Below are 26,630 nucleotides of genomic sequence, written 5' to 3'. Positions count from 1 at the left end.
CAAAATTGTTACTAAAATGGGTAATCTGAGATTGTTGGAACTACTTAATCCTAAGCTTCAGAAAATAGTCAAACTTGAAACTACAATGGAACCCGAGCTGTCAAACTATGATCTTTAGATTTTGAATATTATCAGAGAAAATTATTAAAGGATATAAAACTAGGATTATTTTCCTTTAATTTCTAGCTTTAAAAGCTTAAATATTAGTATTTAAACTAAAAAATTTAGATCTTGAATTTCATTAATGGAGAAACAATATCACGTAAGATTTAATATGGCTTTGAAGAGGAAAGTTTCTTGTAGACAACGGGCGGTTACACTATTTAACTGTGACAATTATCAAGTAAGTAACTAATACATGAAGACATTTACAGAGTATTTTGTTTGTCCTTCGTTTTATTTTATTCTCCCTTTCTTAAGGATATAATATAATTTAAGTTTCCAAATGCATCCCTGAGATTGAAAAGAAGATTATGATTTTCAGAAATAGAACGAAAAAAAGTCTATTGTAAGATGGAAATTAGAAATTACTTTTCAGGCACTTTGCTGAAATAAACATGCTAATATTTTTTCCTGATTTTAAGTGTTACCTTTAGAACATTTGAATAAAGAGATTTACAATGATGTGTGTTTCAGTGGCTTGTAGAGGTAAATGAATAAGACCTTGTGGGACAAGATATGCATAAAGATGAAAATAGTAAATGACAGAGTGTAATCGATAATGCCAGTAGAGAAAATAGAAAAATAGCAAAAAATTGCTTGGATATTAAACAAAAATATAGCAGAAAATTGAGCATATTAAGCTCTCTGTAGATTACTTCTTATTTAGTAATCATATTTAATTTATTTAGTATGCCTACCTACTATTAATGGGTTTTTCTTTTGAGCAAATGTTGTGATAAAATCATAAAAGAAAACTGTGAGAAAGAATGGGCTAATCAAGACAACCCTGGTGCAAAGCTTTATTTATTTTGTCCTTACATGTATGGGGATGTTCAGTGTTAAATAATATGCGGGGCAACTACAGCTTAAGCCATTGTATATTGTGGTTGCAAATGGGTAAATATTGAAGAAGAGGTTTTGAACTTTGTTGTCTTTTCTTCTAGAGTGGATTTAATCTGGCTATTGTCTATGTGGAAGACAAAAAAAGTCAAGTAGGGTCGTACGTCCACAGATCCTTTGAGTCTCTATCGAAACAATTGCATTAGATAGTTTGATTAATTGATTTGAGTTACCTTATGCTTTAAGTCTAAGCATGTATTTTCTATTAATTGTAAATCTTACTATCAGGGCTCTGGCCTTGCTTATGCACTTGAATTCCGCAAAGAGTTATTGAGGCTTCCGGACGTGGAACGCTTACTTGCACGCCTCTTTGCTAGCTGGTATTGTTGATTGATTTTATTATTTTTATGCAATCATTTATTTTCCTCACATCATTTCTTCATATAGAATATTGCATATATTTGCAGTGTGGTCTGTTCATATATCCTCAGTTTCATGTCTAAGTTATCTAACTTATTTGCCAATTTCATAATTTTAGGCTACCATTTATTGTAGTTAATGTTCAAAAACACGGTTTTATTATGTGCGCGATCTGAGACCGCTTAACGATTAACTGTATTAAATAATTAGATTATGCAGAATTATGCGTTTTTTAATTTTTTAATATATATATTTATTATTTATCATGTGTTAAAGTGTATAAAACTCATGAAAATTGAAAATATACTTAGAAAATGACAGCAGACATGCAATTGAACATTCCATAACTAGTCAACAGTAAGTTATGTAACAAAAAACAGTAATACGGTAATACCTAATAAAAACCCTAATCTAATTCTTAAATAATCACATATTATGCTTCGTAAACTAAATATGATTAGAACATTAAGTTACCTAATAAGAAACCTTATCTAATTCTTAGATAAACACAAAATCATCAAAACAACTTACCTGACAAAAACCCTTAAATAGATTATCTTTTTTGAGTAATGCTTTGGTACTCCTAAAATAACATTTTCTTAATTATTTTTTAGTTTAATTTAAAGGGTAGAATTGTATTTTCTTCGCCATCTTGCTCACTGTGAAAACGGCGAAGAAATTGTGAAAAACGTGAAAAATAACCCAAAATAGACTCCACCACACCCTGGTGTGGTGTCTGTCATGCGTGTGGCAGAATCTGCCCTGTCTGCCAGGCAGACTCGTTTTTAGAATCATAATCTATTTGAGATTGAGTTATGTTATAAATAGAACCACGTTTTTAGGGTTTCTTAAGAAGAGAAAATGAAAGAATTAGCATTGTTTTGAGCACTTTGAGAGGGAGATATTGTGAGGGAGTTGAGAGCTTTGGTTAGGGTTATATTTGAGTGATTTTGTGAGTTATAACCCATTGTATTTCTCCTTCATATAGTGAAATCTCCCCATCCTCTCCCCGTGGACGTAGGCAATTGCCGAACCACGTAAATTCCTGTGTTTGTGTGTGATTTTGGTCGTTATTTTGTGAATTACACTCGTGTTTGGTTTTGGTTTTCTTCTCTCATCGCTCACCGACTCGTTTGGTTGTCGAGTACGCTTCCAACGACACGCGACAAGTGGTATCAGAGCTCAGATTTCAGATCTAGGATTTTGGATTAGGTGGAGGAAGATTCAGTTGAAAACTTGGTTCTTGGAGTTCTAGGCTTTGGTGGAGTTAGGGTTTGAAGTTACCGTTGAAGATCTCACTTTCCTCGTGTGGTTAGGAGTTCTATTTGGAATCCAATCTAGGGTTCAGTTGGGTAACTTCTAAATTCTGTAAAGTTTGAATCTTTTTTTGTAATTTGGAGTTTGTGATTATGGGTGAAGAAGTTGGTAAAAATAGCAAGATGACGGGTACAGTTCAAGTGAGTTTTCAAAACACTAAGATTAGTGTAGTGAAATATGACGGTAAAATTAATTTTGATTTGTGGATGAGCGACGTACAGGATGCGTTCAATGCTCAAAATTTGGAGGAGACCATCATGGTCGATGTGAGGCCACCTAAATATGAAGAGGCGATATGGAAAAAGATGAATAGGAACGCTTGTGGGGTGATCAGGTCTTGTTTGGAACATGAGCTGAAATATGATGTGATTGGGGTGACGTCTGCGATGAAGATGTGAGAAATTCTCAACAATAAGTATCTTACGAAGAGTGTTGAGAACAGGTTGCATTTGCTGCGTAGGTTATTCAGATTCCAGATGTCCCGAGGCACCTCACTTGCGGCTCATGTGAACAACTATACTAAGTTGTTGTCGGACTTGACGAATGTGGATAAGAAGATCACGAATGAGTACAAGGCTATTATTTTTTTGGGCTCCTTACCGGATGAGGAGTATGATACCTTCGTGCTTACTTTGCTGAACGAGAGATCTTCTATCACTTATAGTGAAGTGACTAACACATTGACGAACTACGATTTGAGGAGGAAGGATAAGGAGACTTCCCGCGCTAGTACTTCAGGAGAGGCCTTGTCGACGAGAGGTAGAAGCCCATATCCGAAAGGTGGTAATCGAGGAAGGTCAAAGTCAAGAGGTCGTTACCAGCTAGCTAAGAATCAGTGCGCGTTCTGTAAGGAACTAGGACATTGGAAGAGAGACTGTCCAAAGGTCAAGGAAGAGGAGAATAGCAAGAAAAAGGGCCCGAAGGCCAATGATGTGAATGTTGCGAAAGTCGATGATTCTGATGATTCGAGATTTTCTCTTTTGATTACTTCGGAGATGAACCATTTGGATGTATCAGATTGGATGCTTGATTCTGACGCTACTTATCATGTGACCCCTAAGCGAGATTGGTTTTCATCGTTTGAGACTTGATGGGGGTGTTGTTGTCATGAGAAATGATCAATCCTGTGGTATTTGTGGGATATGTACTGTGAGGATTCGGATACACGATGGAGTAGTCCGTGAGTTGAAGGAGGTGAGATTCGTTCCTCAACGTACTGTGAGGATTCGGATACACGATGGAGTAGTCCGTGAGTTGAAGGAGGTGAGATTCGTTCCTCAACTAAAGAAGAATCTTATCTCATGAGTTGAAGGAGGTGAGATTCGTTCCTCAACTAAAGAAGAATCTTATCTCAGTTGGAGCTTTGGAGGCTGAGGGATTCAGGGTGACATTTGAGGACGCTGTAGCGAAGGTTACTAAGGGATCTTTGGTGGTGATAAAGGGAGTTCGTAGTCAAAATTTATACTATCTGAATGGGAGCACCGAGATTGGTCAGGTTGTTTCGGTTATTTCAGAGGCGGACATGAGTAGGCTTTGGCATTACAGGTTGGGGCACACAGGTGAAAAGTCACTGCAGACATTGTGCAAGTAGGGGCTATTGAAGGGAGCCAAGAGTGAAAAAATTGAGTTCTGTGAGCACTATGTTCTTGGCAAGAAGACGAAGGTGAAGTTTGGGACTGCCATTCATCAGACGAGGGGCATCCTAGACTACGTGCACACAGATGTTTGGGGTCCCACCAAGACTGCATCACTTGGTGGTCGACATTGATTCGTCACGTTTGTTGATGACTATTCTAGGCGTTATTGGGTGTACATCATGAAGCATAACAATGAAGTCCTAGATTTATTTGTGGAGTGGAAGAAGAGATTGGAACTGCAGACAGGGAGAAAGATCAAGACGTTGCGATCCGACAACGACGGTGAGTATATTTCAGACCTCTTTCAGCAGCTATGTCGAGACGAGGGCATAGAGAGGCACTTCACAGTTAGTCATACACCGCAGCAGAATGGGGTGACAAAGAGGTTAAATCGGTCTTTGCTGGAGCAGATTTGATGTTTATTAGCGTATAGTGGTTTGGAGAAGATCTTTTGGGCTGAGGCACTTTTATATGCGAGCCACCTCATTAATAGGTTGCCTTCATCTGCGATTGAGGGGAAGACCCCTATGGAGATGTAGTCGGGAGAGACAGCACATGACTATGACCAGCTTAAGGTATTTGGTTGCCCTGTATATTATCATGTTAGAACTGATAAGTTGGAACCTCGAGCTAGGAAGGTCATATTTGTAGGATTCAAACGTGGTGTCAAGGGATACAAGCTTTGGGATCCAGTTGATAAGAAGATTGTGCTGAGTAGGGACATCACATTTGATGAGGCTTCTATCTTGAAGCTTCCCAGCTCTCATCAGGTGGAGAGCGACCCGACAAAGAAGATATCGCAGGTGGTGGAGATTGATGCAGCTCCATAGTGTTCAGATGGTGCAGTATCCATTAGAGTGCCGACTGAGGTGATGCCAGGCGAGCACGGTAGTGGTGCGGAGGATACAGGTACTCATGTGCAGGATCAGGGACCGACGGTTCAGGTTCAGGATTCTATTACGGTTCTGAGACAGAGGAGAGACATACGGGTGCTAGTACGGTATGCCGACACAGTTGCATATGCACTTCCGGTGGAGAGTATCGATGAGATGATACCTACTATTTTCAGAGAGGCCGAGCAGAGTTCGGAGGCTGATTCGTGACAGGTAGCTATCAGGAGGAGATGTAGTCTCTTCATAAGAACGATACATGGGAGTTTGTTGAGCTTCCAAAGGGGCGAAAGACGATTGCGTGCAAGTGGGTGTACACGAAGGAGGGCATTGAGGGCACTCCATTGAGGTTCAAAGCTAGGTTGGTTGCGAAAGGCTATGCACAGGAGGAAGGTATTGACTATAATGAGGTTTTCTCTCCGGTGGTGAAGCATTCTTCAATTCGGATTCTACTAGCTTTGGTGGCACAATATGGATTAGAGTTAGGTTGGTTGGATGTGAAGAAGACATTTCTTCATGGTGATCTTGATGAAGAAATATATATGACTCAGCCATTGGGATTCCGAGCTGCAGGAAAAGATAAGTTGGTTTGCAGGTTAAAGAAATCGCTATACGGTTTGAAGCAGTCTCCTCGACAGTGGTATAGGCGATTCGATGGTTTTATGCTAGGTCATTCGTACACTCGGAGCCAGTTTGATCCTTGCGTATATTTTCGCAAGTTGAAAGGAGGTACGTACATCTATTTGTTGCTCTATGTCAATGACATGTTGGTTGCCTCTATTTCCAGGTCGGCTATAGATAAGTTAAAAGTTCAGCTTTCAAATGAGTTTGAGATGAATGACTTGGGTGAGGCCAAACGCATTTTGGGAATGGAGATCGGCAGAGACAAGAAGAAGGGAGGAATTTGTTTGACACAAGTGTCTTATTTGAAGAAGGTTCTACAGCGATTCCATGTTAGCATGGATACGAAGCCAGTTAGTATACCATTAGGAGCCCATTTGAAGCTTTTAACTGGTCTTTCATCGAAGTCAGTTGAAGATCGAGAGTTGATGTCGAAGACTCCATATGCGAGTGTGGTTGGGAGCTTGATGTATGCGATGGTATGTACGAGGCCGGATTTGTCACAGACGGTGAGCATGGTTTCGAGATACATGCACGATCCAGGAGTGGGTCATTGGGACGCCGTGAGGGATTTTGAGGTACATTCGAGGTACGCTCAATGTTGGTTTGATTTATGAGCGGGGCACTACAGGTCGACAGTTGTGCATTGGATATGTGGATTCGGATTATGCCGAAGATTTGGATAAGCGCCAGTCTACTACGGGGTATGTTTTTACTTTGATCCGTGCGCCGGTGTGTTGGAGATTCACCTCAGAGTCTACGGTGGTTTTGTCTACGACGGAGGCAGAGTATATGGCGGTTACGGAGGCTGTGAAGGAGGTTATTTGGCTTCGAGGACTTTTGGAGGAACTTGGTATATCGCAGCGGTCCGTCACCATTCATTGTGATAGCATGAGTGCTATCTATTTGGCGAAGAATCAGGTTTTTCATGCGAGGATGAAGCACATTGACGTTCGTTATCACTTCGTTCGGGATGTTCTTGAAGATGGCGATGTGGAGATTGTGAAAGTTCACACGAAGGATAATCCGGTGGATATGCTCACTAAGGTGGTTCCGAGTAACAAGTTTGATCATTGTTGAAACTTGTTGCACATTCGTGATTGTTGAGGCCGTTGACGGCCATTTGGATGAACTACGAACGGCTTGATCCCTTGGAAGAGGGGGTACGTAGGCAACCATATTGGTGCAGCCGAGTTTGGAGAGACGACACATTGGTGCTCATGTTGGTGTCGGCTCAGTGTTGGGAATACTTCGCCGAGGTGGAGAATTGTAAAAACGGCGAAGAAATTGTGAAAAACGTGAAAAATAACCCAAAACAGACTCCACCACACCCTGGTGTGGTGTCTGTCATGGGTGTGGCAGAATCTGTCCTGTCTGCCATAGGTGTGGTCTGCGTCACACCCTGGTGTGGCAGAATCTGTCCTGTCTGCCATGGGTGTGGTCTGCGCCACCTGCGTCACACCCTGGTGTGGCAGAATCTGTCCTGTCTGCCATGGGTGTGGTCTGCGCCACACCCTGGTATGGCAGACTCGTTTTTAGAATCCTAATTTATTTGGGATTGTGTTTTGTTATAAATAGAACCACGTTTTTAGGGTTTCTTAAGAAGAAAAGGAAAGAATTAGCATTGTTTTGAGCACTTTGAGAGGGAGATATTGTGAGGGAGTTGAGAGCTTTGGTTAGGGTTATATTTGAGTGATTTTGTGAGTTATAACCCATTGTATTTCTTCTCCATATAGTGAAATCTCCCCATCCTCTCCTCGTGGACGTAGGCAATTGCCGAACCACGTAAATTCCTGTGTTTGTGTGTGATTTTGGTCGTTATTTTGTGAATTGCACTCGTGTTTGGTTTTGGTTTTCTTCTCTCATCGCTCACCGACTCGTTTGGTTGTCGAGCACGCTTCCGCACGGCGCGAAACACTCATCACTTTATATTTGACATATTTTTTAATTTCACAATTATTTGAGAAAATGGAGATGATGAAGTACAGAGAATTAAATTGTAGAGTCAAAATTTTCAAGTAGATAGTCAAATTGAATTAAATGTGGTACATAATCTCAAGTGGTTTCTTGGACTTCCAGGGGAAAGTTAAATTATAAAACTAAAACAACAAAAGTATGAAATTAGCTAGAAAAAGATCTCGAGATCTTGCGCAAAATAGGGTTCGTCTGCTGCCACTTCAAAACCCCAAAGATAGCAAAGACTTCTGCCTCCGTCAGCGAGCATCATAGAAGGAAATCAACATTTGAAGGGGATGATTTCACTGCGACTTGCCGAAGAAGATGATTATGTCTATGAAGCACTCAGGAATGATTGTCTATGAAGCACTTAGGAATGAAAGTAGGAGCTCATGGAGTTGGACTGTTCAATGTATTTCCACTAACAGAAAATAGATTATCTACATGATCTTTGCTAGCAAAAAAGTGAATTGATGGCAAAGTCGTCAGATTAACCGGGTGTCCGCATAATTGAGCGCACAGCTCAAATCTAGCCCGATTTTAACCTGCCTTTACTTAAGCTAGTGATACCAACTTCAGTTAGATCTTTCATATCTCTCCTTTTATCAGTTAGCTTTCATATGTATAAAACTCGCATCATAGTTTTCTTATTAAGATATTTCTCTTTTGATCTTACAAAACTTCTCTTTAACATAGATTAAATTTGGTGTCACCTACAGAAGTGTATGATTATAATTCAGTGGAAAATTGGATGAGAGATGAGATAGTTAGATCCTTTATGATTGATCCTATAAGATGGATGCCGGAAATCAATGGACTTAGAAATAATATAACTCATGGCTAGAGTAGTTCCAGTAATCTCTTTCTTCTTCATACATGTCTCATAGAAAAGGGCACTCATCATCTTTGCTGTGACTCACCATCTTATTAAAATGTATCATTATACATGCTCTTGCCCAGATACACATGTATGCATACCCACAATTCTATCATCTAACTGACATGGAGTAGGAAATTCTTGTTTAGGGCATCTAGAGGTATATAATATGTAAAGTAAATTCTAAAATCATCACGCTGTGTCAACTCCTTTCTGATCATCAGGTATGTGTCAACTGTCAACTCCTTTCTTTGATTAAAGCTGCATATATAAAATACAAGTGATTTTGTAAGAAACTTTTAATCTGCTACATATATTATTACTTGTCATTTGTTTGGGAGAAGAGTTTGCTTTATATGGTTCAGATATTTTTTAAATAGTTGGTAGTGTGGAGTAGACTGATGGATAGTGTAGGCTTAAAATACTTAGAGATTGATCTCATAACTAGATGTATATTGCAGAATCAACCACTCTTCAGATTAATTTTCCCCACAAGAGGTCATGGTAGTCAAAACTGTATGCTTGGTGATGGTAGGTTAGATTAAATAAAACTATCATCTCATATGAGGTGGTCCAGCGGAAGGAGCTTGATGCAAGATGATATGGATCCAATATTTTTTAGAAAATTTAGTTATATATCTTGTTGATTTCTCCGGTATGACTTAGATGGAAGTTCCAGTTTGAGAGATTGTTGAGTTGATATTATTGTTAGCATAAGCTTTCTTCATAAAAAGGTTGTTTGTCTTAACGAAAGGCATGATGAATTATGAATTTTACGGAACATTGTTCGGTGAGAGATTTTTAACTGACATTTAAGTTGCCCTTTTTAGAATGTTAGATTAAAAAACAAAATGTGCTAAAAATAGGCTAATCTCCAAAATTGGTATTTAAAGTAGGCCTTCCTTACTAATAGGGTATTTTAAAAAACTCCAGCGATATTATTTTATTTTACTTCGGTCACCCCTTATTAATAAGGTCTTTTTCTCTCCTGCAGTTAGAATTCTGATAGGAAAATTTCTTCCAATCCCCTGACTTCTCAAAATTATTAAATCTACACCCAAAATTATTCTATTCACCATCTTTTTCCATTTCGAACTCTTTCATCTATCAAAAATTAATATCTCCCTTCACAGAAAATTATTCTGCATAGAGCATAAGCATATCAAACAGATAATTTCATGAGATGTAGCATTCAGAATACCAAAAGAAGCTTTAAACTTTATTGTTATGCTGAAGGTTCAAAAATTTTCTTAATTTCCAAGTTTGCCACACTTCCTCTATTCTTTCCAGGTGTTATACCCCAGAGGTCAAGAGATATTTCCCAAAAAGATATGCTAATTTCTCGTTTAAATTCCCTACATGAATTTTTTCTCTATGATGCTATTTCCAATTATTCCATGTGATACGTCCGTTATTCTTTAATTTCAAGGGATTTATTTATAGTAATGTCACTGAGGTAATTATTAGAATAAGATATATAAAGTTGTAGCTAGCTGAAACAATTGGGGTGGAATAAGGGTAGAGAATAATTTTTGATAGATGAAAAAGAGTTGGAAAAAGAAAAGATGAAAAATATAATCATTTTAGGGTGTAATTTCAATAATTTTGAGAGGTGGGGGTTTATAAGAAATTTTCTCTCTTGGATTCTCACCGCCTACGAGAAAAATAGTCTAATTGTAAAAGGAGTCGAGATAAAATTCCCTAATATTGTCAGAATTTTTAAAAATGCCATATTGATAAAAATGGTCTACTTTAAATACTAGTATGGTAATTTAGCCGCAAAAAATAGGTATAGCAACAATGGGATTGTTACGATGATCTTGTGGATATATTTTAAACACATGATATGAAATGAGTGCATTTATAGTAAATTAGAGATTGCTTCAATTGAGAATAACATAAGAGAGCAGCGACTAAGGTGGTTTGGTCATGTACAACATAGTCCTCTTAATGCATCTATTCTGAAATATGATAAAGTTATAATTAATGAGATATGGATCTAGAGTTAGACCTAACATAATTTAGTTGGGAGCAATTAAGACAGATATGATTATGATTTACTTAACGGCAGAGATGACCCAGAATAGAACGGAATGGAAGAATAGTGTCACGCCCAGTGACCTACATTTACGAAACATGCGATAGGATGGTGACATATGCTAAGTGCTAATTTTGTATGCCAACCCATTTTATTAAATGTAGGCTTACATTTCCACACATCACATCCGGATATAATATACAATAGCAGAAGATAAATAATTAAATACGCAGATGATATATCTTGACAAGCTTCTTGACCTCGGCTTCGATTGCCTCCATGATATCTTGGCAAAATTGCCATTGAGGTTGTTTGATGGGCTTAACGTACTGTTTAATATTGAGGCGATGCACGACTTCTGGGTTAAGACCAGGCATATGTTTGTTACTCTAGGTAAAGACATCGATGTACTCTTGTAGGAGAGAGATGAGATTTTATTGTTCATCTAATGATAGCCCAAAGCTTATGAATATGGGCTTGTCGTTAGCCTCATCACCCAAGTTAATTTGAATGATCATGTCATCATTGGAGGTTTGCGCTGTTCAGAGCGCATTTGGCCGTCTAATTGCTGAGCTTATAGTGGAGCAACATCGTTGTTTTCCACTCTATTGATTGAGTCCATGTTGATTGCTAGGCCCTAGAACACTGCCTGATACTGACATCAAAGTGCTGTTCGGAAGAACTAGATGAGTGAAGCTGATAGTTTTTCTAATATGAGCTCTTCTTTGGAGACAAGAGGAGTGACATCCCGATCCTCTCCCTATTCGATAGTAGTAACTGCTCCTTTGGGTGCAAAAGGTCATAGTGGCTCTCGACAACCTTTACTGAAATCTGATCTTCGACTGGATTTGATGTCGTGTCCCATATTTGCTGTTATACACTGCGACTCTTGGCTATAGTGAGAGAATTGAGGGGCTTCGTCATCTATCTCTAAGTCTTCTTGGTATCTTTCAAAGTTAGAGATACGTCGCCCGAAGGTGATAGGCAACTAATCCTTATGCCTTGAAGGGATTATGAATTACGTGTGGTCATAATTTTTTATCCCATGCTATGTGCTATTTGCCTCAGATAAGGGCATGTCTAGTGAATGTGTTGTATCTAGCAAGTTATCTTGCTGAGCAATTATGTTTGCAAGATTAGACTCACTATCAACACATAAAGAATACTCAAAAATGAAATTCTCACTCAATACCCATTCGTTGCCATTTGTGGCGAAATCATTACAATAGCTCCCTAAATCTATTACAGATGGCTTGTTGAAGGGTCTTTATGTAGTCCAACTTTCCCAAATCATTACAATATTTCTTAAAATTTTTCGTTCTTTTTTAGTTCTCTAAATCTAGTATAAATGGCTCATTGAAGGGTCTTTTAACGGCTGGCTTTTGGCGGGGAGTGTCCTGATGACCCCTCGTTTGTCTACATATTTCGTGCATTGATGTAATGTGGAGGGGATAATCAAATTATAGTAATCCAACGTCACCTATGATCATATGACATCTCGACATCAGTAATATGGCATGTCACTTCTGTCTTTTAAGTTATCAATATGACACTTGTGAATCTTTCTAGTGGGTTGGGTACTCTTATCTTTAAAGCCATAAATGGTGGTACGGGTGGACGAGAGTCGATGCACAGAAATGTGAAGAAATTTCATCACTATTCATGGCAATATGCTCAAGGCATGCTCATAGTTTACCCGGATGCGTTCAACTTGAATTGACGTAAACCTGGATGTGTTCAACTTGAATTGACCCGATGTACCAAATGTAATAGAGGGCGCAGTCATGCCTGTTTGTAGGTATAAGCATGTCTTTAGACGTCAAGATAATACTAAGCATCTGCTTGGTCACTTGGTTGCATCGAGAACATAATGGTTGAGTGAATTCATCATTGGTCGGAAGCACTTGTGTCAGTAATGACTCAGAATTAGCAAGAGCTTCGTGACCTTGTCTTTAGAGAACAAGTAAGTCATGTAGAGTACAAGATTTTTCCAAGGTAGGCAATTAGCATAGTAGAAAAACACTCAAATTTAAAACTCACTGAGAAACACTCAGAATACAAAGAAAAAACTCAGACTAAACTTCAATGCCTCTCAAGAGCTAGTGATTCTTCTTTTTATGGAGGAAGCTATTGTGTTCCATCATTTCTTTTAAAGAAAAACTGTAAGTACAAAGGTCCGTCGGGTACATATTTGGCACCATCACCACGTCCATTTGTCTTCAATATTTCTTGAAAAGCAATTGGTATAGCAAAAAGCAGATCCTGTTTGTGTTAGTTCGGTGAATGCGGACAAAATACTTTTTTCAAAAAGTAGGATTCTTTTTATGGCTATGAGTGCGGTTGGTGAGAACATTTTTATCCTGTGGTCCTGTCATTAGATCCAGCTTGCTTTCCTGTGTTTATATTTATTTGATTCATCAGGGTCGTTGAATCTTCCTATCCTTCATCTTCCATAGGATCTGAAGTCGATGCTACTGTTGATTGAGGAGGTTCGAGATTGTTGTTTAAATAGAAATAGTTTTTTAATTATTTTCCTATTTTTTCAAATGAAGTGAATCAATAAAACCCTTCACTGTTTCTATATGGTGGGATGTAAGAGTTAAAGAAGCTGCTTGCTAATCAAATGGAATTGCCCTATGTTCACATTTAATAGATGGGACTAAGCCAGGTAATTCCCATAGTGTCAAAGAATTCTTTCGCAATATTTCGACATTCATTTTCTTACAAAGTCCGTTCAATTGAATTTGATCTTTAACTATCGCGGATCTTCAATGACTTTGTGGAGTTCCCAAAGCTGTACTGAAGGGAACATTTTTATATATTGTCTTTCTTCCCAGATAGACCAAATACCGAACATGAATACATTTTGATATTTTGTACCGTACTACATGACAATTTTAAACCATACTGGGGGCATGATGCTTTCAAAAACTTTAGGATTGTTGGTATTGAGGTACATCTCTTGAACCAATCCTTTTTCCATTTGCACTTTATATTCAGAAATTTCATGAAAACAATCTAGAAGCCGAGGTCTATTATTTTAATTTAGTATTAATTCATGTTTGCTGAGAAGACCCTCAATTCCTGTTTCTCGAAGATCTTTAAAGATCTTCAGCAAGAATTGGTCATTAACTAGTTGATTGTGCGATTCTAAGAGTTTTTGGAATTGAGATTGTGATTCTTAAACTGAATTTTTTAAATTAATTAAAAAAAACTTCATTAGTTCAAGGAAATCTTCACTCCTTAAATTCACTAAATCTGATGGATCAAAAGTTTCGAGGATACTCTTTAATTGTCTTTGTTTAGGAGAGTAGCCCGCAAACATGTTGCTCATTTTTCTTGTTAAGGCTAGAGACTTCGTTGCAGAAAAATATTTTGCTATATTTTCTACTTTCTTTTTAGCTTATTGATGTCCCCTTTTTTTGCTGTAATGGCCTCATTTTTTTCTTTTAATTTTTCATTTAGCTATGTTAGGTAAAAATTTATAGTTCTATTTTCGCCCTTTTGATCAGCTTTGAAAATGCCATTTAAAAGTTCGTAATCTTTTGGATTTTTATTTTTCAATCCTTTACATATCATTCTTTTATGGTAGCTTTAAGGAAAGTAGCGGGATCAGTTGATCGAAATGTTTGACCATTAGGTCGAAGATGCTGACCGGAAGGTCATAGACCAGTGGGGCTTCTAGGGCCGGTTGGCCTAAATCTCATTGGATTCATACTTAGATGAATTCATCTAGGAATTTCCTTTTCATCTGTGGATGAAATGTTTTGAGAAGAATTGGTTTTAGCTTTCTCTTTTTGGTCCATTCCTTATTGAGCCTTTTCATTGACTCATCATGATCATTCAGTGCCTTTTGCACCCTTTCTCCTAGCTTCTTTGCAGACGGTGTGGAAAAAAAGTTGAGTTGTAAAATTAGTATATCTAGGGATATATTTGACATCATAAGAATATGTTTCTAAATACATAGTAATTCTAATTCTTCTAAGATTTTCTTCAAATATTATTAATTGTTTTTTCTTTAAAAATTATGATGTTGCTTTATTATTAGTTTCAATAATAAAGTTTCTGTCAGGAAGATATATTTTTAGATTTTTTATTGCTAATTTTATAGCAAGAAGTTCTTTGTCATAAGTAGCATATTTTTGTTCAGCCTTTTAAGTTTCCAGATGCATAAGCTACTACCTTTATATTTTTTTTCTTTTGTTTTGACAATAATTATTCCTGCCCAAAAAAGATGAGAAGCATCAGTTTGTAAAATAATGCCATCTGTATCTAAAGGATACCATATGATTTTTTGATCTAATTAGAGCTTTTATTTTTTTTTTAATTTCAGGTCTTTCTAAATTCATTATAGTAATTTTGATCTTATAAGTATTACATCTTTTAGGTTGTTCGCAATTTTCTTTCTTATACTTCGCTTGCATTTTAGTAAGTTACTTTTGTAAATTTTCTATTCTTGCCGAAAGATTAGGCATAAATTTTCTTCTGTAGTTTAGCAGACCTAAGAAAATTTACAATTCTTTAGGAGTTGAAAAATCATTAGGATTTTTATTTTTTTATTTTTGAATGTATATTTTGCTGGAGTTCTATTCGTCCATTTTTTATGTATTTGCCTAAAAATTCTATTTCAGTCTTAAATAACTCAATCTTTTTAGGACTGAGAATAATTGCATTATTTATCAGTAGTTTGATAAATTTTAAAAGGTGTTTAGCTTTATCTCGGTCATGTTATTTAGCAATAGTAGAACTTGAACCAAGCTTGTTCAAGATATATTATGATACATTGATGCATTAATAGAACTTCAAGATAAAGAGATAAAAGTCTAATATCAATGGATGAAGATCCAGAAATGAGAAGATACGGTAAAAGATCTGATTGGATAAATCACCATAATAGTCAAAAAAATTAGAAAACATCTGTTTATAGATGATAAACAAGAAAAGAGAAATTATGGGAATTATTTTAATATAGATAAAATCCCACATAGAAAATTAAGAAAATATATGACTAAGTGGACTCAGCATATATTAGGAACTTTACATATCTTGCCCATATAAATAACAAAAGAGAACTTTATGGAATATGCAACTAGTTTGTGTGAAGGACATACTCTTGTGTGGCTTAAAAATATAGAGAAAATGCATACCCAAGAATTACAAAACATTTAATCAGCTGAAACAAAAGAATTAAATACTTGGAAGGTTAAGGACACTTTTATATGGAGACATAACGGAAGAAAAATTGCAAGAAGCAAAAGATTACGAAAAATTATTAATTAAGTTAAACCTATGTGATATATGTATGCTAGAGGAGTTTACAACAACATATACTGGTTATATTTTTGAGTTAAATGACAGAGATCAGAAACTTTTGGTTAAAACTTTTTTCCCCCCAAAATCCCAATTTGATGGAACAAGATTATAGAAGATAGATATAATCATTTTATATCTATATATGCAGATCAAAATATTAATTCAACATATAATACAGGATTCCTAAAGAAAGCATGTATTAATTCTACTACAGAATATTGCCTAGAAGCAAAAACATAAAACAGATAAAACATAAAACAAATAAAAAAGATTAAGTAATCGAAACTAGCTTACAACTGGTATACAAAGTATGATGAAGACATTAATAAAGATTTTGGTTGTAACCCAGAAAATAAAAATTATTCTCAGAAAAATATGAAAGAAAACCATGCTATAAAATAACAAAAAAAGTGGAAACCTGAATTTTAAATTTTTTTTCAAAAAAGACAATATATACCAAGAGAAGTATATTCAAAAGAATTTTTTTTAAAAGGATGTATATGTTTTAAATGTCATGAATAAGGCCATTTTTATGCAAACAAATGCCCAACAAATATTCAAGAAATAATTGGTACAAACCGAGAAGAATATAGATTAAAATAAGCTATTCCAATATCTGATAAAAAATGTTTGTAAAACCTCTTGATGCGGGACAATGGGATTTTTTGGGATTTATGGTGAGGATTTGGGAGATTTGGGGAAAGAACAAGGATTTGGGGAAAACTAGGGTTTGAAAAGATAACAAAATTAACAATTTTAACACGATATGACCACGAATCGCAACCCGGCCCTTGGCTTCACCACTATTGACTCAATTTTAAAGATCAAATCAATTACACAAAGTCTCACAAATGGAAACCAAATTTTCTTCAAATAATTATTGCTTTATTTCATAGAATTAGCTTCTTTAAATAGGCTTACAACAACTACAAGTTCACTCCAATATCCGATGTGGGACTAAAATTATTGAGCAAATACAATAAAGAGGAAATAAAAAATAATACTAGCTAGACTCCAAGTCTTCTCAAGATCAAAGCCACACATGAGCTGAGACAACACGACGGCGGTGGCGAAAATATATGCGAAGTGGACGCTGTGCAATGTCCTCATCAATTTCCCGGGGTGGGAAGAACTCGACTCTGTCGAGTAAGGCTCTAATTGGCCCTCATAATACTCCAATAGATCTGGAGTCAGGCGCTGCAGGTCCTCACGAGTAATCCATGTATCATCAGATTCAGGACGACCTTTCCAACGCACTAGATATCGTCTGAAACCACCATCTCGGATGGAGATGATTTGGTCATCCCGAATGCTATCAATTTGTTCAGCTGTAAATGAGACAAAAGTAGTAGACAGTGGTGACAACGGGGGTCCCTCAAGGAAAGGGTCTGGGGTAGGCTCATCAAGATCCGCAAGTAGATTTTTAGGGTTAAAAGAGGGACCTTTATAAGCTACCAAATCTGTAATATTAAATGTCGAACTAATTCCGAAATCTAGAGGTAAATCGATTACATAAGCATTTGAGTTAATTTTCTTGATAATCTTAAAAGGTCCAGCACGACGAGCATGCAATTTCTTGACGGTTCTAGGTGGAAACCGTTCCGGGCGAATCCGGATCATTACATAATCACCTTCGTTAAATTCAAGATGTCTTCTATGTAAATCAACATGGGACTTATACTGTTCATTGCTTTCTTGAATTTTCTTATTGATTTCTTGATGCAAATCATGAATGTATGCAAATGCAACTGCTGACTCGGACACCCTAGGATGGTGCGACATGGGAATGAGGTCTATAGGCTTCCTAGGCTTGTAATCATGCACAACTTCAAATGGACTCATACCTACTGATCTATTGACTGAGCTATTGTATGCAAACTCGAAGATCTCAATTTTCTAAATTCTCACCAACCAAACAGCGCAAAATATTGCCTAGACTCCTATTAACTACCTCGGTTTGACCATCAGTTTGAGGATGAAAAGCCGACGAATACTGAAGTTTAGTCTCCATCTTGTGCCATAGAGTTTTTCAAAAATAGCTCATAAACTTCACAACCCTATTAGATACAATGGTTTTGGGCAAACCATGTAATTTAACCACACCATCAAATTAAATTCGAGCAATTTTGGAAGCATCAGACGTTTTGTTGCACGACAAAAACGATCCACAACTACAAAAATAGAGTCATGTTTTCTGATAGTCTTAGGAAGTCCTAACAAGAAATCCATACTCACATCCTACTAGGGACGGTCTGGAACAGGGAGAGGTGTGTACAGACCAATATTTTATTTACGTTGCTTAGCTAATTGGTAAGTGCGACATTGCCCTATTAACTTCGCAACATCTCTTTTAAGGCTTGGCCAGTAAAACAAAGTTTCCACGACCTCTATAGTCTTTTCATGACCAAAATGATCAGCAAGGCCTCCTGCATGCAATGCCTAAGCAAGATAATCTCTCAAAGAAGTACGGGGAATGCATAACTTGCGAAATCGAATTAAATAGCCATCTTGGAGCAAGAAGCCATCTATCTCAGGAGTCATTCCTTTTAAAGAAACAAAAATCTCTCCAAAGTCGGGACATGATTCATACTCCCCTTTGATTCTTTCGAAACCCACTACCTCTGCACTCATTCGGTTTAGATGATAAGCTCGGTGACTGAGTGCAACCACCTTGTTCTCAACTCCAACCATGTGTTTGAGGGTATAAGTGTAGTCTTGTAGAAATTCAACCCATCGAGCACGCCTGGCATTAAGTTTCTTCTGAGAATTAAGATACCAAAGGGCTTCATGGTCCAAATAAATAATGAATTCTTGCGGTAAAAGATAATGTCGCCAATTGTGCAATGATTGCACAACCGCATAGAACTCCTTATCGTAGGTAGAGTAGTTCAGTTTAGCACCACTAAGATTTTCACTAAAGTAGGCAATGTGGTGCTTCTCCTGGCTCAATACTCCACCTATACCAATGCCCAAGGCAACACACACGACCTCAAACACCTTAGAGAAATCAGGAAGCCTCATAATGGGTGCATCGGTCATTCTCTGCTTGATTTCTTTGAAAGCCGTGGCAGCTTCTTCGGACCATTGAAATTCCTCTTTTTTCAGGCAATCTGTAATTAGAGCCATGATAGCACTAAACTCCTTGATAAATCGCCTGTAGAAAGTTGCGAGCCCATGAAAACTTTTTACATCTCGAGTACTCCGGGGCTCGGGCCACTCTACAATTGCCTGAACCTTTTGAGGGTCAGCAGAAACTCCTTGAGAAGACACAACAAATCCCAAAAGTATAACTTGGTCAGTCATGAAAACACATTTCTTGGGATTTGCAAATAGCTTCTCTTTCCTCGAAGTAAGACAGGCTTGACTAAGATGGTCAATATGATGCTCCAGCGACTTACTATAAATTAAGATATCATCAAAGTAAATGACCAAAAATTTGCCCATAAAAGATCATAGTACCTGAGTCATAATTCGCATGAAGGTGCTGGGAGCACTTGTCAACCCAAAAGACATAACCATCCACTCGTATAGATCATCTGGACGAATCCTAATTTGATGGTAGTCACTCTTCAAATCAATTTTGGAAAATATGGTGGCTCCAGACATCATATCTAACATATCATCTAGTCTGGGATTAGGAAACCGATATTTCACGGTGATCTTGTTGATAGCTCGACTATCAACAAACATTCTCCATGAACCATCTTTCTTAGGGTTAGTAATGCCGGCACATCACATGGACTCAGACTCTCTTTAATGAACCCTTTAGTCAACAGTTCTTCAACCTGCCTCTTGAGTTCGTCATGCTCAGTTGGATTCATTCTGTAATGAGGCGTAGATCCTGGAACAAAATTTATAGCGTGTTGGATGTCACGCATCGGGGGAAGAGTGTCCGAGAGTTTTTCCGGGAAAACATCTGTAAATTCCTTTAATATTGGGTTACCGCAGAAGGAATTTGCTCTTGGGATTTCTCAGTAATCTCCCTAGCAACAAGGGCAACAACGGTAGACCCTTTAGCGACCTCTTTGTCCAGAGACTTAGAGCTGATCAAATTTAGTCCCCGTTGGTTGTTGGAGGGATCGGTCCGTTTAGGAGCAAGTGGGGGAGCAGGTCGTGATGGAACTAATTTGATCATTTTACTATTATGAACGAATGAATGAGTGTTTGATCGTCCATAGATAGTGACATCTAGATCATATATTCAGGGTCTACCTAAATTGATGTGACCAACATCCATTGTAACAATGTCACCAAATTTTGTCCGAATAAGTAGCAAAGTGGATTGGGACAAGACATCACTCTTTAACCTCAATGGACGCAGTGTTCACCCAAGATACTTTATATGGTTGAGGATGGGGAACATGCTTCAATCCAAGTACAGTCACCATGTTGGAGGCGATGACGTTAACACAAATCCCACTGTCAATTGTGACTTGACAGTTATTGTCATTGATTTTTGTAGTTGTGTGAAAAATTGTGGTTTTTCGCTAGTCATCATCAGTGTTTTTAAGGGCGCAGTGAGACGCGCACCTCGGGCGCGAAACGTTTCGGCGTAGTGGATCAGTGCCCCACAGCCGGTGCGGGGCACTACACTTGCGTTGGGCGCGCGCCTGGGGAGCGCCCCACATCGCTTGACGCAAGCACAAGGCGTGTGCTTCAGTATTAGGACCTGAAAGCAGAGGAAGCTGGGTTATTGGGTACCAATCCGGTTCCAACTTAAACCCGAAAAGAAAAAATAAGAAGTTGGGCTAGGGTTCTATCGCTCATTCTCCCTCTTTCTCTTGATACCCATTCTTGCGGTCTCCATTCAGCGGCAACAGCAAGCGACGACGACAGGCAATGGCGACGGGTGACGGTGAGCTCAATCGGCGACTGCGATTGACAGCAGCTAGCAGCGATTTTTCTCTTCTCCTGTCTTTTTTTTATGTTTTGCAGTTTTCTTTTCATGGCTTCTTCTCCTTTCTTTTTTTTGATGTTGTTTTTCAGTTTTCTTTTCATCGCTTCTTCTCCTTTCTTTTTTTTTCGTTGTTGTTTTCCAGTTTTCTTTTCATCGCTTTCTTTTCTAGTTTTCTTTTCATCACTTCTTTTTTTTTGACGTCGTTTTCATCGCTTCTTCTCCTCAGCGAGCAGTTCTTTTTCTTTTTTTTCTTTTTTGTACTATAGGTATTTGAATAGGAAAAATTAAGTATTATTTTGTTACTGTAGCTAGTGTTAATTGTTAGGTTTTCAGATTCCATTTCTTTTGTTTTGTACTAGCATATGCTCAACGAAATTTGATTGTTGTTTTATCCACTCAGAGTTCTATAAGTTAACTCAATGATAGTTTATTTGGGTTGTATTTTATTGATTGTTAATTGTTTAGAGAAAGAAACTTGATGAATTAGTTATAGACTTATAGTAATTATAGTATCTTAACTCTTTAAAGCTTCACTGTTTCAGTTCTTAATTAAGTTCGCTCTTCTAAACTTGATTTGATTTGATTGTTAACTAACTTACAAAGAGAGATTTAATGTTAACTTACTCTTCCTAGCTGTTAGTTGAAGTGTTTTCAATGCGCGAGGCGCAATGCGAGGCGCAAAGTCAGTTTACGCGTACATGCGCAAGGCGCAATATGATGTGCCCGCCCGAGCAAAGCGAGGCGCACTCCTGACCATAAATTTTTTGAGATATACAAGATGCATGAAAATAATAAATATTTGTGAAATTTCTATTGCATGACACTAACAACTATATTTTTAAACTTTCATACTAATATATTGCATGACACTAACAACTATATTTTTATTTTCCTTCTTTACAGGTTATAAATAGCGAATCAAGTTTCAAACTTTCAACTTTCAAGTCAACTAATAGCAGTGTAGCACTACACCTAGTGCAAATAGCAAGAATCAATACTCGCAGTCTCGCACAAGAAATCAAATGGTATTACATTTTCAACAATTATGATTGATATCATGATATGTAATATGTATTAATAAGAAGCAAGCAATTAGTCCGTAAATCTCTTTGTAAATAATTGTAAGTTAGCATTTCTACAGTCAAACATTTGTAAGTTAGTATTTCTATAGTCAAACAATCATTTGATTAACCCCATCTTAACATCAACTGACTCAACACAATGTTTGAACAAAACTTCTCTACTCGCCAAATTGCTGTCAAACAGTCAAATCTAAATTCTTAGCTCACTACCTCAAATCATTAACTCAAGTTATTAAGTACTAACTATTCATTAAAATAGTAAACATTAAAAATCAGTTTATTACCAACTACCCGAACAACATTAAGCTCTTAACGGAGATAAATGAAGAAAAAAAGAAAATAAAAAAGGCAACAGAGCTGTTAAGTTCATGTGAGAATAAAAAAAAAGGCAAAGAGGTGAGACTGAGAGTGAGACCGAAGTTTTGATCAGAGAAAGAAAAGAAAAGAAACGAAGCGGGGAGAGAAAAGGAAAAAAAAACAAAGAGGGGAGAGAAAATCGAACAGAGAGAAAAAATGGCAAACAAAAAGAAATGAAAAAAGTCGGGAAACAAACCTTCGATCACCGCCGGAAGCTCGCCGCGTTCTTCTCGTCGTCGGCTGTTCGTCGTCCTCCGCTCTTTTGTCGGAAGCTCGTCGTCCTCTGCTCGCCGCCACAGGAGAAGGAAGCCCTAATTCTTCTTGCAGAGGTGAAGATAGAAGCCCTAATTTTCTTTGCAGCGGTAAAAATCGAAGAGGTGAGACCGATTTAGGACCTTGGGTGTAATATTGAGTCGGGTTTGTACCCGATAACCTGTTTAAAACCAACCCACATCTGTTGAACTCAATGCGATCGCCTTGGTTGTCTTCTGAAGCGCTGCGGGGCGTTGATGAGGTGCGCACTTCGCGTAAGCTTAGCGCCCCGCACCTCATGCAGGGCGCTACGCCGCCGCGCCGCAGCGCTTTGCGCCCGAGGCGCGCGCCTCAGAGCGCTTTTAAAATCACTGGTTAGTTCTTAATATATTTATTTTGTTATTATCGCTCTTGACTGTTAACTGTTTTTTTCTTTGGCTTAATATCAATATGCAGAGTCATGATATTATGAACTAATTGCTTGCTTCTTATTAATACATATCAGTCATAATTGTTGAAAATGTGCTACTATTTGATTTTCTGTGTGAGACTATGAGTATTGATTCTTGTTATTTGAGCTAGGTGTAGTGCTACTAGTTGACTTGAAAGTTGAAAGTTGAAACTTGATTCGTCATTTGTAACCTGTAAAGAGGAAAATAAAATTTAGTAATATAGTTGTTAGTGATGCAATATACTAGTATGAAAGTTTGAATAATTTACAAGCTTGAATGAAAATTAACGTACAAGTTTAATACTTTAATTCACTAAATCTATATACTATATTATTTGTAAATAATAAATCTATGAATTTTGTTGCATACTGCATAATTGCATATATAATAATAAATATATGAATTTTTGTGGTCTGGAGTACGCCTCGCTTCGCTCGGGCGCGCCTTGCGCATGTGTGCGTAAACTTACTTTGCGCCTTCCGCATGTGCGTGTAAACTTACTTTGCGCCCCGCATTGCGCCTCGCGCATTGAAAACACTGGTCATCACTATCCTTAGGTTGAGCTAATGTGCACCTCACAACAATAAGTCGACGGGAAACTTCGCCCACTTTGTTGATCGAGGGTGTGGGCACGCTCCAAAGACATCCTAAGATGGCCTCGGCAGATTCATCCTCCCAAACATCTTCATTAGGGTTGTGGACAATCTCCTCTAAATCATCCTGGTCACTGTCCGATCGGGCCTCAACAATTAAAGTCCTTGTTTTACTCGGACACTTAGCAGCAATATGACCAAACCCTTGACACCTAAAACATCGAGTAGATTAAGCCGATCTAGATGACTCGCTGTAAACTCCCTTGCCTTTATCATCTGGCTTCTACGTGGAGGTTCTAGATCCAGTTCGGGGTTGAGACTGGGGTTGACTAAGTGGGGACTTAACAGTGATTGACTTATTGGTATTATTCCCATAGTCGGTGCGTCTAGTGAAAGGAGAGCCTTGTGATCGATCTAAATCTTGGACAAGTTAATAGGCTTACTCTAGAGTGGAGATGTCTCCCACAAAGAGTTCGCGCCTAAGATCTTCCCTAAGTCCTAAGCGAAATCTAGACAAGACTACAGTGTCAGATTCATTCTCGCCACACCTAACTAGAAATTCATCAAATGTGGTGATGTACTCTGATACTGGCCGATTGCCTTGCGTTAAGCGCTATCATTGATCGAGCAAGCGTTGTTTGTACGACATGCAAATATTTTTCTTAGAGTTTTAATTTTATCTCATCCCAAGTCTGTATGAGCTCTTGCCTCCTAAGAATCACCAGCTTCTCAACATTAGACTAATATTGCCTAGCCTGATCCACTAGCTTCATTTTGGCAAATCGAATTCGCTTCTCATCAGACATTTTATACCAATCGAAATAGTGGTCCATGTCCGACATACAAAAGATAAAAACCTGAGGATCTAACTGGCCTTCGAAAGTGGGTGCCTCTAGTTTAACATACTTTAGATACATCTCATCTGGGTCAAATGGTGAATTGTCCCTAGGTGAGCGATTTTCAAAACGGTTGGCATGAGGACCTATGTATTCATGAGGTTGATGAGGATAATGTCCGTTTCGAGATCCGCCTTCTTCATCATGTTCATGGGGCCTATACGTCACTTGGTCCAAATCAGACATCAATTATTTAACTTGTGATATCGACAACAAAATCCATGCTGATAATATTGAACCGTAAGATTGCAGCAAGATAATTAACCAAACTAGATTTGGAATAGTTCTAATTTAAAATCAAGATTTAGCACCAATAAAGGTAAAACAGAATCACACACAAGTTTAGTGGACAGCCAACAATTTTGATAGTATACAAGATGAACCGATCTAAAAGTGATTGCAGCAATTTCCAGATTAATTAGAAAGACGTAGAATCGATGATATTAGAACTACCTTGATGAAGATTCATTAACAAACCTCTGGTTGATGGTACTGCAGGCTGCTGAGTTGTTGTTGTTTGCTGTTGTTACTGTGCTGTGGTTGCTGTGCTGCTGTTGCTGTTCTTAGAGGATCGCTCTCCTGTCTCCGCTGAGGACGAGGCGATCGTCTCGGTGGTGCTGAAGGACCAGCAAGAGGGCTAGCTGACGTTGATGATGAGGAGGGGGCGGTCGTCGCGACGGCTGTTGATGCGGGAAAGTTAATGGTGATTGGATCTAATCTGAGAAGGGATCAGATCTGAGAGGGGGTGGTCATCGTGGAGGCTGTCGTCGTCTCCTATACAGTGAAAGAGAAGGATGCTCGTAGTGGAGGAGATAGCGTCTTGGTCGGAGGGGCTGCTTGTGGTAAGAGGAGCATGAACGGTTGGTGTGGAGGAGATGGCCGGCTGGGGTGGACTCGTGGCTGTTGTGAAAAGGAGATCAAGGGAGAGAGTCAGGGGAGGGTGGCGGTACGTAGCTGGCGGAAGAAAGAGCAGGTGTGGCGGCTGTGTGGCAGGGATTGAAGGCAAAGAGGAAAGATGGGAATTGAGGGTGTTTTGGCGAGGGAGAGGACGCGGAGGCGGGGAAGGTGGGGTTTTGGTTTGGCAGTTTAGAGGTGGGATGAAGGAGGCGGCTGGAGGAAAAACTAGGTCTAGGTTTTTTTTCGTATTTGTAATGAAGGGCTATGATGAGTTTTGAGAGTTGATGGGGGTCTAACACATTTGGATCTGGCTCTTCTTTTCTTCGGTTTTTTATCTCCTTTCTTTTTTTTACAAACTAAAAAAAATAAAAATAGAATAAGTGAGAGGAAGAAAGAGATGTAAGAACCTGAGGTGGAAAAGAATCTGGTTGATCAACTTTTGTTCTGATACCAAAATGATGCGGGACAACGGGATTTTTAGGGATTTATGGTGGGGATTTGGGAGATTTGGGGAAGAACAAGGATTTGGCGAAAACTAGGATTTGAAAAGATAACAAAATTAACAATTTTAACACGATATGACCACGAATCGTAACGCGGGCCTTGGCTTCACCACCATTGACTCAAATCTTAAAGATCAAATCAATTACACAAAGTCTCACAAACGAAAACCAAATTTTCTTCAAATAATCATTGCTTTATTTCATAGAATTAACCTCTTTAAATAAGCCTTCAACAAGTTTACTCCCATATCCGATGTGGGTCTAAAATTATTGAGCAAATACAATAAAGAGAAAATAAAAAGATAATACTAGCAATGTTTTCAAATGCGATTTGGGGCGCGCGCCTCGGGCGCGCGCCTCGGGCGCAAGGCTGTATCGTCCCGCATGAGGTGCGGGGCGCTACGCTTACGCCGAGCGTGCGCCTCCGAGCGCCCTGCAGCGCCTCATGAAAGGCGGCGAGGCGTGCGCATCAGTTTGAAGGGGATTTAGATGTTTAATAGCGGGCTATCGGGTAAAAAACCCGACTAAATCTTAAACCCAAATCCCAAAAAACTTGCTGTTCGGGCTCATCTCTTCGATTGCCACTACTGCAAAGAATTAGGGCTTCTTCCTTCTCTCTCCACTATGGCG

The 26,630-nt window shown here is 38.3% G+C and overlaps 1 protein-coding gene across 3 annotated transcripts in view; it reads left to right on the top strand.

Annotated features, from left to right (window-relative positions):
- Positions 1–26,630, top strand: part of LOC109851315 (DNA mismatch repair protein MSH6-like) — a 57,440-nt gene that overhangs the window by 7,512 nt on the left and 23,298 nt on the right. For all 3 annotated transcript variants that reach the window (XM_020421384.1, XM_020421383.1, XM_020421385.1), the window contains one exon: positions 1,291–1,382. In XM_020421384.1, coding sequence (XP_020276973.1) covers positions 1,291–1,382 — 92 coding nt within the window. The remainder of the gene's footprint in view (positions 1–1,290; positions 1,383–26,630) is intronic.

This window comes from Asparagus officinalis, chromosome 8, assembly GCF_001876935.1.
Source record: "Asparagus officinalis chromosome 8, Aspof.V1, whole genome shotgun sequence".
NCBI classification, from domain to species: Eukaryota; Viridiplantae; Streptophyta; class Magnoliopsida; order Asparagales; family Asparagaceae; genus Asparagus; species Asparagus officinalis.
This window is presented reverse-complemented; position numbering and strand designations above follow the sequence as displayed.